This window comes from Brachyhypopomus gauderio, unplaced genomic scaffold (assembly GCF_052324685.1).
Source record: "Brachyhypopomus gauderio isolate BG-103 unplaced genomic scaffold, BGAUD_0.2 sc74, whole genome shotgun sequence".
In the NCBI taxonomy this organism is placed as follows: Eukaryota; Metazoa; Chordata; class Actinopteri; order Gymnotiformes; family Hypopomidae; genus Brachyhypopomus; species Brachyhypopomus gauderio.
The window spans coordinates 326,850-339,196 of record NW_027506895.1 but is presented as its reverse complement, the minus strand read 5'-3'; the positions used below and the strand labels follow the sequence as shown (position 1 = coordinate 339,196).

Below are 12,347 nucleotides of genomic sequence, written 5' to 3'. Positions count from 1 at the left end.
GGAGCGCTGTCTCGCCCTTGAAGGGCAGAACGGCACAGCGCTCTATTCTCGTCTAGATCCCTTTTGGGAACTTTTGTTTGTCCGTCAACAACAATGGAGATACGCACATTTTGACAGTCACAAGGACAATATTTCGTCCTTGGATTCGTAAAAAATATAAATATATTTACTGAAGGAGCAGGCTATTATTTATTACAGGCAGGAAGACATCGCTAATAGAGCGCCCCATACAATTCAGTGCCTTTCGTTCCGCTGTGCTGATTCAGGCTCCACGCTTCCGTCCCGGCCGACCGCTAATGCATAATTCAGTTTATCGTTATAACAAGCTTTTTTTCGAGATTGCATTCGCTACGTTTTGGAAACTGCAACCGTCCATCTTTGCTCCATGCCTTGCTAAACAGAAAGAGCGCCGAACCCGTCCCGACACCTCTACCGCCGCGCGCTATCGAGAGAGCAGCAGCTGTTTAGATGCACTGCCAGCAAAACCTCTCCATCCCCCACTCCGTCAAGGCCGCAGCGAGCCGGTAGGTAGCGCGCGCATACACACGGGCGCGCGCGCGCACAAACACACACACACACACACACACACACACACACACACACTTGTTGTGTACTCAGCGAGGTAATGATTTGGACGGTGTATTCGCAAATGAATTTATGAGCATAGAAAAGGGAGATTTTTTTAGATGGCTTTATCTTTATTTTCCAAGATATTGATTTGCTAATGTCCTCCTGAAGGACTTCGCCCCAAAACGTGTGCACAATGGCATATCTCCATTAAAAGCAAACGCATGAAAGCACCACTGCAGCTGGTGGACACGTGTCGTCCAGAGCACCAGAATCACCTGCTTGTCTTCGGCACACCTGGGACACGGTGCTCTAATGCAGTGGCACTGAGAAAAAGCCACTGAGAGACGCTCACTGGATGTGGACTCTTGGTGGTGGTAGCACACGGTCCACACACACACACACACACACACACACACACACACACACACACACACACACACACACACACACACACACACACACGTGGTTTGAATGGGAGAACCATGTTTTGCCTTACACGGGTACATACACAAGCGGCCTGAGTGAATTGTGAGTTAAAGATCATTAGTGCTACAGTAAATAAGTGTTTTTTTAGTGTTTTAGCCTTGAGGCTAACAGGCCTATCGGAGACCCCTGGGGTGTTATCTATCAGTCTGGCTGGGTGTCCTCATAGACACGCTCCAGGAGTGTGGCAACTACAGGTGTGGTCTCTCTCTCTCTCTCTCTCTCTCTCTCTCTCTCTCTCTCTCTCCTCTTCTTCTCATCTCCATTCCCTCGACCCTGACACACGCCAAACCGCGTGCAGCCAAAATGTGCCACACGCACACACATACACACACTGGCACACACAAACGTGTGCATGCTTCACACAAACATCTCCCCCTACCCCACGACCCTGACACACGCCAAGCTGCCTGCCTGATTGCAGCCAGTTACACCATTCCTGATTTTAAGCCCACTACACCCCCCCCCCCCCCATACACACACAAACACACACACACACATATGCAAAGAGACTCCATCTTTTTTTCATCTAGCTGCACTGTGTGCACAAGGCGATAGCGTTCTTCACATGCCTCATTCTCTGTCCTAATTGCGGTAGTCAAATTCAGTTGACGGGTCAAATAGTCAACATTTTTCCTTTAAAACCGAAGTTCATATAAGTGTACATTTACTTGGAAGTCATTTAATCAGTTAAGCCTGATTCCTGGGTATGAAATCATATCAAAGAGCTGCACTAATTAGACCTGGTCCCTTCATTTATTTACATATGTTCACTCATCTAAAATAGAATTACAATTACTGTGTAAAGAAGAGGATGAGAGAAATAATTAAATAAAAGCTGCATTTCAAACAGATCTTTTCTGGGACCTGCCATACTGTTCAGAGACCGGCAATAATGTTGTGAGTCCTGCCATACTGTTCAGAGACTGGCCATACTGTTTTGGGACCTGCCATATTGTTCTGAGTCCTGCCATACTGTTCTGGGACGTGCCACACTGTTCTGGGATCTGCCATATTGTTCTGTGGCCTGTCTACTGTTCTGGGACCTGTCATACTGTTCAGAGACCTGCCATATTGTTCAGGGACCTGCCATATTGTTCTGGGACCTGCCATACTGTTCAGAGACCTGCCATATTGTTCTGGGATCTGCCATATTGTTCTGAGACCTGCTATACGTTCAGAGACCTGCCATACTGTTCTGGGACCTGTCATACTGTTCAGAGACCTGCCATATTGTTCAGAGACCTGCCATATTGTTCTGGGACCTGCCATACTGTTCAGAGACCTGCCATACTGTTCTGGGACCTGCCACACTGTTTAGAGACCTGTCATATTGTTCAGAGACTTGCCATACTCCAAAGAGACCTGCCATACTGTTCTGGGACATGGCATATTGTTCTGGGACCTGCCATACTGTTCAGAGACCTGCCATACTGTTCTGGGATCTGCCATACTGTTCACAGACCTGCCACACTGTTCTGGGACCATCTTCATCCTCACCCCTCACTCTTCTCTCCACATGTGTTCACGCGGTGGCAAATTCTCCTGGCTGGCTCCCCTTTGTCCTGTTTGCTCTTTCCACCCCAGCCACGGTACACGCACGCTTCAGTCCTTGGTGAGCACAACAGAACACAACCCTTCTAGCCCGCACACGCAGGAGGAGCACAGGCACTTTTAAAGGTGTCACCTGTGTTCGATTGCTATTCACAAACCCGTAGCCCCATGTGTGCACATTTACAATGAGGTTACAACAGCAGTCAAGCCAGCCCCTCCACCACCACCACCACCACCACCACCACCACCGCCACTCCTCCCACACACACACGCATACACACAGACGCACACGCGGGGCTGAATGTGATGGAGAGAGGCGTGAGGAGCCACACATCGGCAGCCTTGAGAAAGGGCTGCTGGAGTGAAGGTCAGATATGAGAGGGACTCTGTCCTGGAACAGGCTGTTAAAAGAGAGAGGAAGAGGAGGGGGAGAGGGTGGGGGGGGGGGGGGTGCGATGGGGGGTGTCGCTGCCTGCAGACTGCTCTCTGGCCTTGAGAGGATAGTTAATGGGCTCTGCAGGCCGCTGCACGCACAGAGCGTTGATGCAAATGCTGACAAGCGAGGATCGGCCTCCTGATAACCCCGAGCAGAGCACGGTCAACGAGGTTCAGGGAGCCAGCACTCTCTGCTTTCCCCTCTTCTCTCTCTCCGTCTCTCTGTGTGTGTTCCCACAGTTCTCCCTGTCCACTCCACTGGACAGAACGGTCGTGTTTGCTGGTCTGCCGATGCTCCCGGTCTTCTGAGAGGCTCCGGCACTGGGGTGAAGTCGCAGTGGCTCCTTTCAATACGTGCTCAGTATGTATTAAACATGAAAAGATGGACACCTAGAAAGGGACACATTTTGGGATCTCCATTTGTTTTGGGGAACTATAACTCGCTTGGTAAAGCAGAAGAGATAATGAAGGCTGATATGCCAAAGATTAAATCGTAGTTTTTGTTTCTTTAGTTTTCATTTCAGGAAGTGAAACTATTTTGGACAGTGTTAAGAACATGGATGTGGTGACACACCGAGCAGTCAGTTTGAAGCCATTTCATATTGGAATAGACAAGATGTGTTTGTAAAATCATTACACAATCTTTGGTTATATTAGCCATGAAGATATGGGCGATATGGACAGATCATCTCTTCCATCTCCTCCAGCTCCTCCATCTCCTTCACCTCCTCCACCTCCTCCAGCTCCTTCACCTCCTCCAGCTCCTTCACCTCCTCCACCTCCTCCACCTCCTCCAGCTTCTTCACCTCCTCCAGCTCCTTCACCTCCTCCACCTCCTCCAGCTCCTTCACCTCCTCCACCTCCTCCAGCTCCTTCACCTCCTCCACCTCCTCCATCTCCTCCAACTATAATGTGCTTTGGACCATTTTTATTTTCTTACTGTTTCCACATTTTAACGTTACCTGTTACCTAATTTCCCCACCCCTATTTAAGCTTTTCTTTCCCCCATATAGCCATCAGGAACTCTCTTGGGGCGTCTCCTGAGTACAACCTTTTCTTCTTCTTCTCCTGAGTACCCCATTTCTTCTTCTTCTCCTGAGTACCCCTTTTCTTCTTCTTCTCCTGAGTACCCCATTTCTTCTTCTTCTCCTGAGTACCCCATTTCTTCTTCTTCTCCTGAGTACAACCTTTTCTTCTTCTTCTCCTGAGTACCCCATTTCTTCTTCTTCTCCTGAGTACCCCATTTCTTCTTCTTCTCCTGAGTACCCCTTTTCTTCTTCTTCTCCTGAGTACCCCATTTCTTCTTCTTCTCCTGAGTACCCCATTTCTTCTTCTTCTCCTGAGTACCCCATTTCTGCCAGCGTGGAATGTTGTTTATCCTCAACATGAGTTTCCATTTCTGTGTACAGTAGTTGCCCTGCTGACAACCTTAATCTCTGCTTCCTCCTCTCAAGATTACCCTGTCCCATTTCCTTTGTCCCTTTTACCCTGTTCCATTTACCCTGTCCCATTTCCTCTGTCCCTTTTACCCTGTCCCATTTTTTCTGTCCCATTTACCCTGTCCCATTTCATCTGTCCCTTTTACCCTGTCCCATTTCATCTGTCCCTTTTACCCTGTCCCATTTCATCTGTCCCTTTTATCCTGTCCCATTTCATCTGTCCTTTTTACCCTGTCCCATTTCCCTGTTCTTTTCAGCCTACACATGCACAGTCACCAGCGACAGGAGACGTCATGGATACAGGCAGCAGCAATACCAGGAACTCCAAGTACTCAGAAAACATTGTTTCTTGAATCTCCAAACAGACATGTCTCCAAGGCTGAGGATCAATAGCATGCCTTTGAAATGTAAGGATGTGTCTCACAACTGTGAGATTATGCTAGTTTATTATAATGTTACTTATCTTTTTGTTTTCCTATGTATGTCAAGTGGAGATTGTTTGACCAGGAGAAGACAAGTCTACATTAGCCCCGTCAGTGTGGTTTTCAGCTGGATATCTCACGAACACATCGTGATCATTGCTCAGCCCCACTGTGTGTCGCGGGGTTGTAGATATCAGACCACTATTCACAACGATTACATCAAAGTGCTCTGTGCTCTTTCGGCTTAGCACGTGCAGTGGAACTCATTTGGTTGATGGCTAGGACACTGCTTGCCTGCTAGCCCTGTAACACGACAGTGTAGAAGTAGGTTTATCTTAAACCGGATCATAGACCAGAACTGTGAAATCTGCATAACGTATTAGGCTACTCTCCCTTTTGCAGACAGCAACATCGATAGCAGGTCAGCTCTGGTAGAAAAGACAAGAACACTAACACACCAACACACACACAGGGTCTCTGTATCTACCGTGGAATGCAAACACACACACACACACACACACACAGGGTCTCTGCATCTACCATGGAGAGACAGATCATGGGCTCAGGACCTGCACACATCATGTTCCTCATTCCTCCACTCAGCTCAGTAAAACCCTGGGCTGAGGATTCCCCCGCATTTCGTTTTCAACCATCTCGTCCCTGTCGCCGATTTGTGCAATGGACACTTTTCCTCTATATCCCTATATAGCATCATTCAAGGCCTTCCCTGGTTAGCACAAGCATAGCCTCTCTCTCCTCATCCTCTATGGGAATTATAGCCTGGTCCCCCAGGTTTATTGTCATGATTATAAACCTGACAATCAACTTTCTCTTGACAGCCTTCCCCACGTCCAAACAACTATTAATTCCCTCTGCACACCTGGAATTCAGAAATGTATTCAGCAAGTCTATGGACATGCACCGTCTGCCACGCTAGCCGAGAAATTGTGCTATTGATCTCTGTGCTATTCTTCCTTGCATCAAGATCTACTCGGTCAGCTCCTGAGATTAAGGCAAAGGAAGAATATGTAGGTGAAGCTCTTCTGTAAGGTTTTATTCATCCTTCCACCTCCCCCTCTTTCTGCAGGGTTCTTTTTTTGTAGGATGGTGGCCTTCACCCATTTATCGATTATATACCGGCTGCTGTGATTGGTTAAGTTCCAATACCCTCCCTGGAGCACCAGAGAGGAAGTTTCACATCATGGAAGTGCAGCTGACAAATCTGCAGCAACTGTGTGATGTTATCATGTCAATATGGACCAGACACTCTGATGGATTTTTCCAGTACCTTGTTGAATCTATGCTACGAAGGATTACGGCAGTTCTGAAGGCAAAAGGGGGTCCAACCCCATACTAGGTGTACCTAATAAAGTGGCCGGTGAGTGTATAGACGTGCAGTATCCAGGCCTGCTAAAGCATTGTTTTAGGCATTGTTAGTTTTGCCGGTAATTTAGATAACAGTTTTTTATTTTTGAAATTATTTTATGTCATTGTTGTTTGGTAACAGAGAACAGGATTGCTAGTAAATCTTGAAGTTCCACTTAAAACAACTCTCTCCAGGAACAATGTAAAATTCATAAATAATAAACAAAATTATCATAATCTGATGGAAATCTATTTGTGTTTAATGATCAAGTGAACCAAAACAGGACCTTTTCATGTGGGATTGTTGTGTCTGGTGAAACAAAAACACTGCGTATAGATGTCAGATCAATACAGCAGCTGTCAAACGTCTTGTAAAATGTCATGGTTTGAGACAGCTACTCTTTGGCTAATCACTATACATGAAGAAGAATGCTTTGAATATAGAAGAATTTTACAGTAGATTGCAAAACAGCTGCTCTTTTCAAAGCAAATGTATTACTTGATTATTTATTACAATAGACATTTTTATTACTTGATAATATATTGATTTATACAATTCAACAATAAATGGAAAGGAAAAACTCATTAAAAAAAATGATTTTATATTCTATTTACCAAATGGACAGTCGATAGTGGCATAAAAGAATGAATTCACCGAGCTTTTCTAATAGGTTTTATTAAATTGTGAGCGATCAAACCATTTTTTGTACTATTCCCAGTGGGAGGCAGTGGCTCTGGAAGGTTTTACAGCAGGACTGTTCTGCACAGGTCGACTGTGGGTTAAGGGTTTTGTGTTATTTCCAGAACTTCAGAAGCTGTGGGTGTCCTAGAGACAGACCGCACAGGCCTTCACAGAGGCAACTATGAGCGCAGCTCGGACCCGGGCAGCGATTGTGCCCCGTCCCCGTCACTCAGACCCACCCGTGTAGATGAGGTACTACTAAAAAAGAAGTTCCATCACTTCTTATACTTGCAACACACATCTACATCGAAAAGGATCAGAAAGATGTAATGACGTCACGTGACTCGTCTCTCTCTGTCACGGTTCTGTTTACTCTGGTGGGCCCGCTGGGTTCAGTGAACCGGAGCTATCGCTGCGTAAATATTGTTCAGCAGGCCCAGGACGCCATAGTGGGGTCACTCCTCACTCGCTGAGGTTCCAGGTGGACAGATGCGTCTCCTTCCCAGAGGCGTCGCTTGGTGCATGTTTGTTTGTGTGTGAATGATAACGTTCGACTCAATAACAACCCCGAGACAGCGGCAGACATCGGCAGTCGAATGGGGTCAAGGTCGTATCTATCAGGGCTGCCCAGAATTCGCTGACTGGCTTGCCCGACCTAAGGTTGGGTCAAAATGATATCAATTTAGTCAGAGCACCAGGCCAACAACAACATCCTCTATTGATTACATCAGATTACAAGACACTGAAACACATTCCTTCATTCATTAATAGAGAAAGAGTTTTCTTTGATGTGCATATGTAAAAGAGCAAAAATAAAAACAATGAACAAAACAGACCGGGAGAAGTTTCACAGTTGCATAAGATTCACATTTATTTGGTTTCAAGTCCTAAAACATTCTACACATGCTTTCATAACACGTATGCGTCACATTTCTTTTGTTCCACAGGTAGTTAAAGTATGGGGAGCCAACGCCAGAGGCTAGGGACGTAGCTTAGGAAAAGCACCTCAGACAGCACCCCGAGGAGCAGAGAGACGGATCCGCAGAACTGGAGCCGGGAGCACGAGGGGCCTCGCGCCACAACCCGGCACCACGGCCCTCGCTGCATTAGTGAGAGGCCACGCACTGGCTGGACCTGTCGGAGAGATTACGATCAGTGCAGCGAGCTTGTAGTTCTCAAGGCCTACGTTACAGTTACGATACTGGTGTTCCAGCCTCTCTGCGAGTTGTTTTTTAAGGAGCGTGTCTATTCCCTGAGATATCAGCTACATGAATAACCTCTTCGTCAACCCCCGTTTGGTTCATTTAAGCCCCAACATTCACCATTGTGTCTTCTAGTAAAGTTTCCCCTTGAATCTATCCAAGGAGAATAGTTCCCAAGCTATTAACTCTTTATGTAAAACTGATAGCACTTTTGATAGTCTTATAGGAACCAATCAGTATACCCGTAACAATCAAGCAAAAGAAAACTGATTGGCCGAAAAGTGTCACAGCGTTACAGTGATTACAGTGGGTAAACAACAACAACAAAAAAAAAAAAAACTTTGTAAACAGCAGTGGTCAAAATAAAGTCAGTTATGACAAGAATTACATTCTTAATGAAAATAATTCACAAAACAGTGTTTGCAACAACAAATATAATACTGGTCGTTCAAAAAAAGATGTCATAATTGCACAGAGAAAAAAAAAACGTGATGAGAAAAGATATAATGGAACAGTAAAATACTGGCTAGGCATGTAGCAGATAATGATATTCACTACAGCTCACCAGTCGATGAAACGCCACCTTCAGGAGGCGTGAGGTAGTGCAGACATACAACGTGACTTGATGACTGCAGAGAAACGGAATCAATGTCCAAGTCCTTATGTCCAGTACTGCAGTGATATGACAGACACAATGAAACAGGGCCAATGGTGCTATGAAACCAATAAATAATGAGAAATACTACTCGTTAATGAAAGAACGCCACACAAGGACGCACAAGAGAGGTAGTTTCAATGTAGAAATTGCAAAAGAAAAAAAAACAAAAAGCACAAACAAGAAACGAAAAATTATTTGCGAGAATAATTCAAAATCCAAAATATATATATATAAAAAAAGAACTTAACCGCGAGATCAGCAGTCCTGTGAACTGTGAATGTGAGTTTTCATTCAGTAGTATATAAATGGAAGGACAGGGTTTTCAAAGTGGCTATTGTGCCGGAAGAGCCAGGTTCTTCTGCTGAACAAGATGTTAAGATTGCCTTTATAAAACTCCAGAGACTAACACAAGCCTCCTCTCCTACCTTTTAATTTCCCTACTGTGTCCTAGAAGAACCATAACATCAACAGATGAGAAGGTTAAAACGGCTTTCAGTCTGAGACTCACAGAGCAATCCCTGAGACACACGGACCAATCCCTGAGCCAGTCATTACGCATCTTCAACCTGGATGTTACATGCTGTACTGTAAAAGGACCTTTTGGTTAAGAGTGACACATTAACGTACTCAAATGACTCGAGAGAGAATGTACAGGGAAAGACCTCGCTTCAAACACAGCTCAAACACAGCTCAAACAGCACAGAGTCACATTTGGGAAAGTGTGTGTAATGTGTGTGTACTAAATGTACTAAAATGTGTGTGTCTGTGTGCGTGTGTCTGTGTGCATTTTGTTTTGTTTTTTAGCTCAGTGGGAGCTAAAACACAATCAAAGATGGTTGGATTCAGCAAGACTGCAGATGTGACTGAGCGTCTCGTGTCTCGCGACAGGCGCGTTCTCAGGCCAGCACGCATGGTTGAACAACGTCTCGTGGAAACCAGTTCAGGCTGATCTCCGCGAGCGGGACGTCGACACCAAGCGTTTGAACATACATCAGGCCTTCACTCCATAACAAATACAAAAGAAGAAGAAAAAAACCTTCCACAACGGCTATGTGAGTAAACACGGAATAAGTTCATCAAAAAAAAGAAAACACAAAATGCATTCAAGCAGATGAGAAAACGTTGCGATGAATGAAACTGCACATCAGGCAGCAGACACACTGGAGTAAGACCAGAGGCAGTGAGAGGTGGTCGACGTGGTAACATATGGACTAACACAGTACATACTAAACACAGGCTTCATGACACCTGAGCACATGGGACTGTTCGTAGATGCTGCTAGGCACACAAAATCAACCCATGTTCCCTATTTATCTCGTGCCTACTCAGCAACGTTTAGATACACGCTCTACACGGCAATTAACTTAACGGTTCTTTAATGCGGAATTCATGAAGGCTTTATGAATGCTTTATTATGTTACCACTGACACGTAGCTGCGCACGAGAGGCCTTGGGACCTGAGGGGCAGGGGGGGTGAGGGTGGGGGGGCATTACCGAGTTGAACACACATCTCTGGCATGTGCCCCCAATTTGTCATTGTCTGGTGCAAAATATGTAAACATTACTCGACGCGTATCTAACGATTTTTGGAATGTTTGAACCGAGAGTCTGAATGAGCACGTCGTGCGACGCTTTCGGAAAGGGAACAACAACAACAACAACAAAAAAAGATATGTTCCCCAAATACGCACCAGGTGGCGCTTTAGAGCCCAACTAGCGTGTCACTCACATTTCCTTTCTTTCCTATCAGGCATTTGATAATAAAAACTCCATAAACACCTTTTAAAACCACACTGCCCTCATAACCAATTAAAAAACAACCAACCAAAATAAAGACAAAACAAAACCCAAACTATAAAGGACCTACGATGTCCAGTAACTACAAACTACGAAGCCTACGTCATCATTGTGATATCTTGAGTTCAGTCTGAGTTGAACTAATAAATCGGTAACTTTACCCTGTTTTAAAGAGCCATCATTCCAGCTGGAAGGGAGAAACGTATGCAGGGACTCCAAGGCCTGAGCAAGAAGGTCAGCAGCACTGTGTGCAGAGCACCACACACACACACACACACACACACACACACACACACACACACACACACACACCACCGCAAAGAGCAGAGGCAGGCCCAGCTGCTAAAACCCCAGAGGCCGCTTCGCACGCAGCCCATCAAACCTGTACAATTCTTGTACATCCATATCCAAATGGTCTCCCTGCCGGGAAAAAATTTGCATAACGCGCAGCTCAATGCACCAATGGACGGCTCCTCTGGGAAACCGTTTGCATAACGAGAAGCTCTGCGCACCTATGGAATGGCCCTGCTGCGAACAACTTTGCATATAGGGGTGGTGTCTGTCTCTCTCTCTCTCTCTCTCCCTAACAGGAGCCATCCACTCCCGCACGTGTAGAATCCCCCCAGCTGGGCAGATCGCCCACTCCTTGCCAACTTTACACAACACTGTGATCTAAGGAAAAAGAGAGGAAGAAGGGGGGGGGGGACTATCAAGCCCCCATCTGCAATAGTGGACCCTCCTGATGTCGCCCTCTTTCCTCCGAGTCTTGATACCTACCGACCATCTTCCTCCTAACGCTTGTTGTTAAGAGCGTTACAGGACTGACCCTGGCACAGAGAGAGAGAGAGGAGCAGCACCTTCGGCATCAGAGGTGCAGGACTGTCACTATTAGCAAAAGGGCACAAAAAAAAATCAAAATAAACAAAAGAAAATGAAATAAAACCTGTCAGGAAATCTAATCCTAGCAGTGGCAACACATTCTGTGGTCGGACTGGCGAGTGTAAACTTCGCTGAGGGTTTTGTGCATTTCCGTACAAACAGAAGCAATGTGTGCAGAGTGGATCAGTATACATTCAGCTCTGTCTGGTAATAAATAGAAAGAGGAAAAAAAAAAACAAAAAAAAAAAAAACTACAAAATAGCTGCTAATCACATTCATGAGAGGAAGGGGGTGGTATCAGATCGCCCACCCCCTGAGCAACGCCTCCAACACCCCGCCCCCGTGCATTCGTAGGTGAGGAGGGTTGTTTCCTAGGGATAAGGGGGCGGGGTTAGTTGGCAGGGGTGGTCCCCTTGGTCACACAGGGGGAGGAGCTTGTCCTGTGGTTGTTCAGGCTGGACTTGCAGGAGTGCAGGACTGCCTTGAACAGCAGGGGGAGCTGTTCCAGAGGTACATTAACCAACTTCCCTGTAATACGAGGGAAAGTGAGTGAGGTCGAGGCCAAGAAAAAGACTCAGAACGAGTGTAAAGAAGCTGCGGTTCGTCGGGACGATTCACACTCACATTCAGATTCAGATTAACTTCAGTCACAGTTTTGAATTACAATCAAATTTTAACAGGATTAGGTCAGTCTTTCAAACAATTATATTTACCAAACATATTACCAAATAGGTAATTTTCTCATGATCTTACTACCAAAACTGTAATTCTTTAGCAAAAAATGTTTTATAAATGTATATTTGCTAGTTATTACATCCTTTTAAAAAAATCACATGTCTAATTATATGAAACAAATATCAT

General features: G+C 45.6%; 1 protein-coding gene and 1 long non-coding RNA gene across 5 annotated transcripts in view; one reads left to right on the top strand and one right to left on the bottom strand.

The window, feature by feature from the left end:
* Positions 1-35: 35 nt before the first annotated feature.
* On the top strand, positions 36-6,341 carry LOC143491403 (uncharacterized). 2 transcript variants are annotated; one of them, XR_013125192.1, is made up of 4 exons: positions 36-524; positions 3,283-3,403; positions 4,739-4,888; positions 5,991-6,341. It is a non-coding gene; the product is annotated as an uncharacterized LOC143491403 (long non-coding RNA). The 2 variants fall into 2 exon arrangements; XR_013125191.1 differs by lacking the exon at positions 36-524 and having other exon boundaries at positions 3,093-3,403.
* Positions 6,342-7,795: 1,454 nt separating this feature from the next.
* The window catches only part of nr6a1a (nuclear receptor subfamily 6, group A, member 1a), a 66,811-nt gene continuing 62,259 nt past the window's right edge, over positions 7,796-12,347 (bottom strand). For all 3 annotated transcript variants that reach the window (XM_076990268.1, XM_076990269.1, XM_076990271.1), the window contains one exon: positions 7,796-12,014. In XM_076990268.1, the coding sequence (XP_076846383.1) occupies positions 11,878-12,014 (137 nt within the window). In that variant the 3' untranslated portion in view covers positions 7,796-11,877. The remainder of the gene's footprint in view (positions 12,015-12,347) is intronic.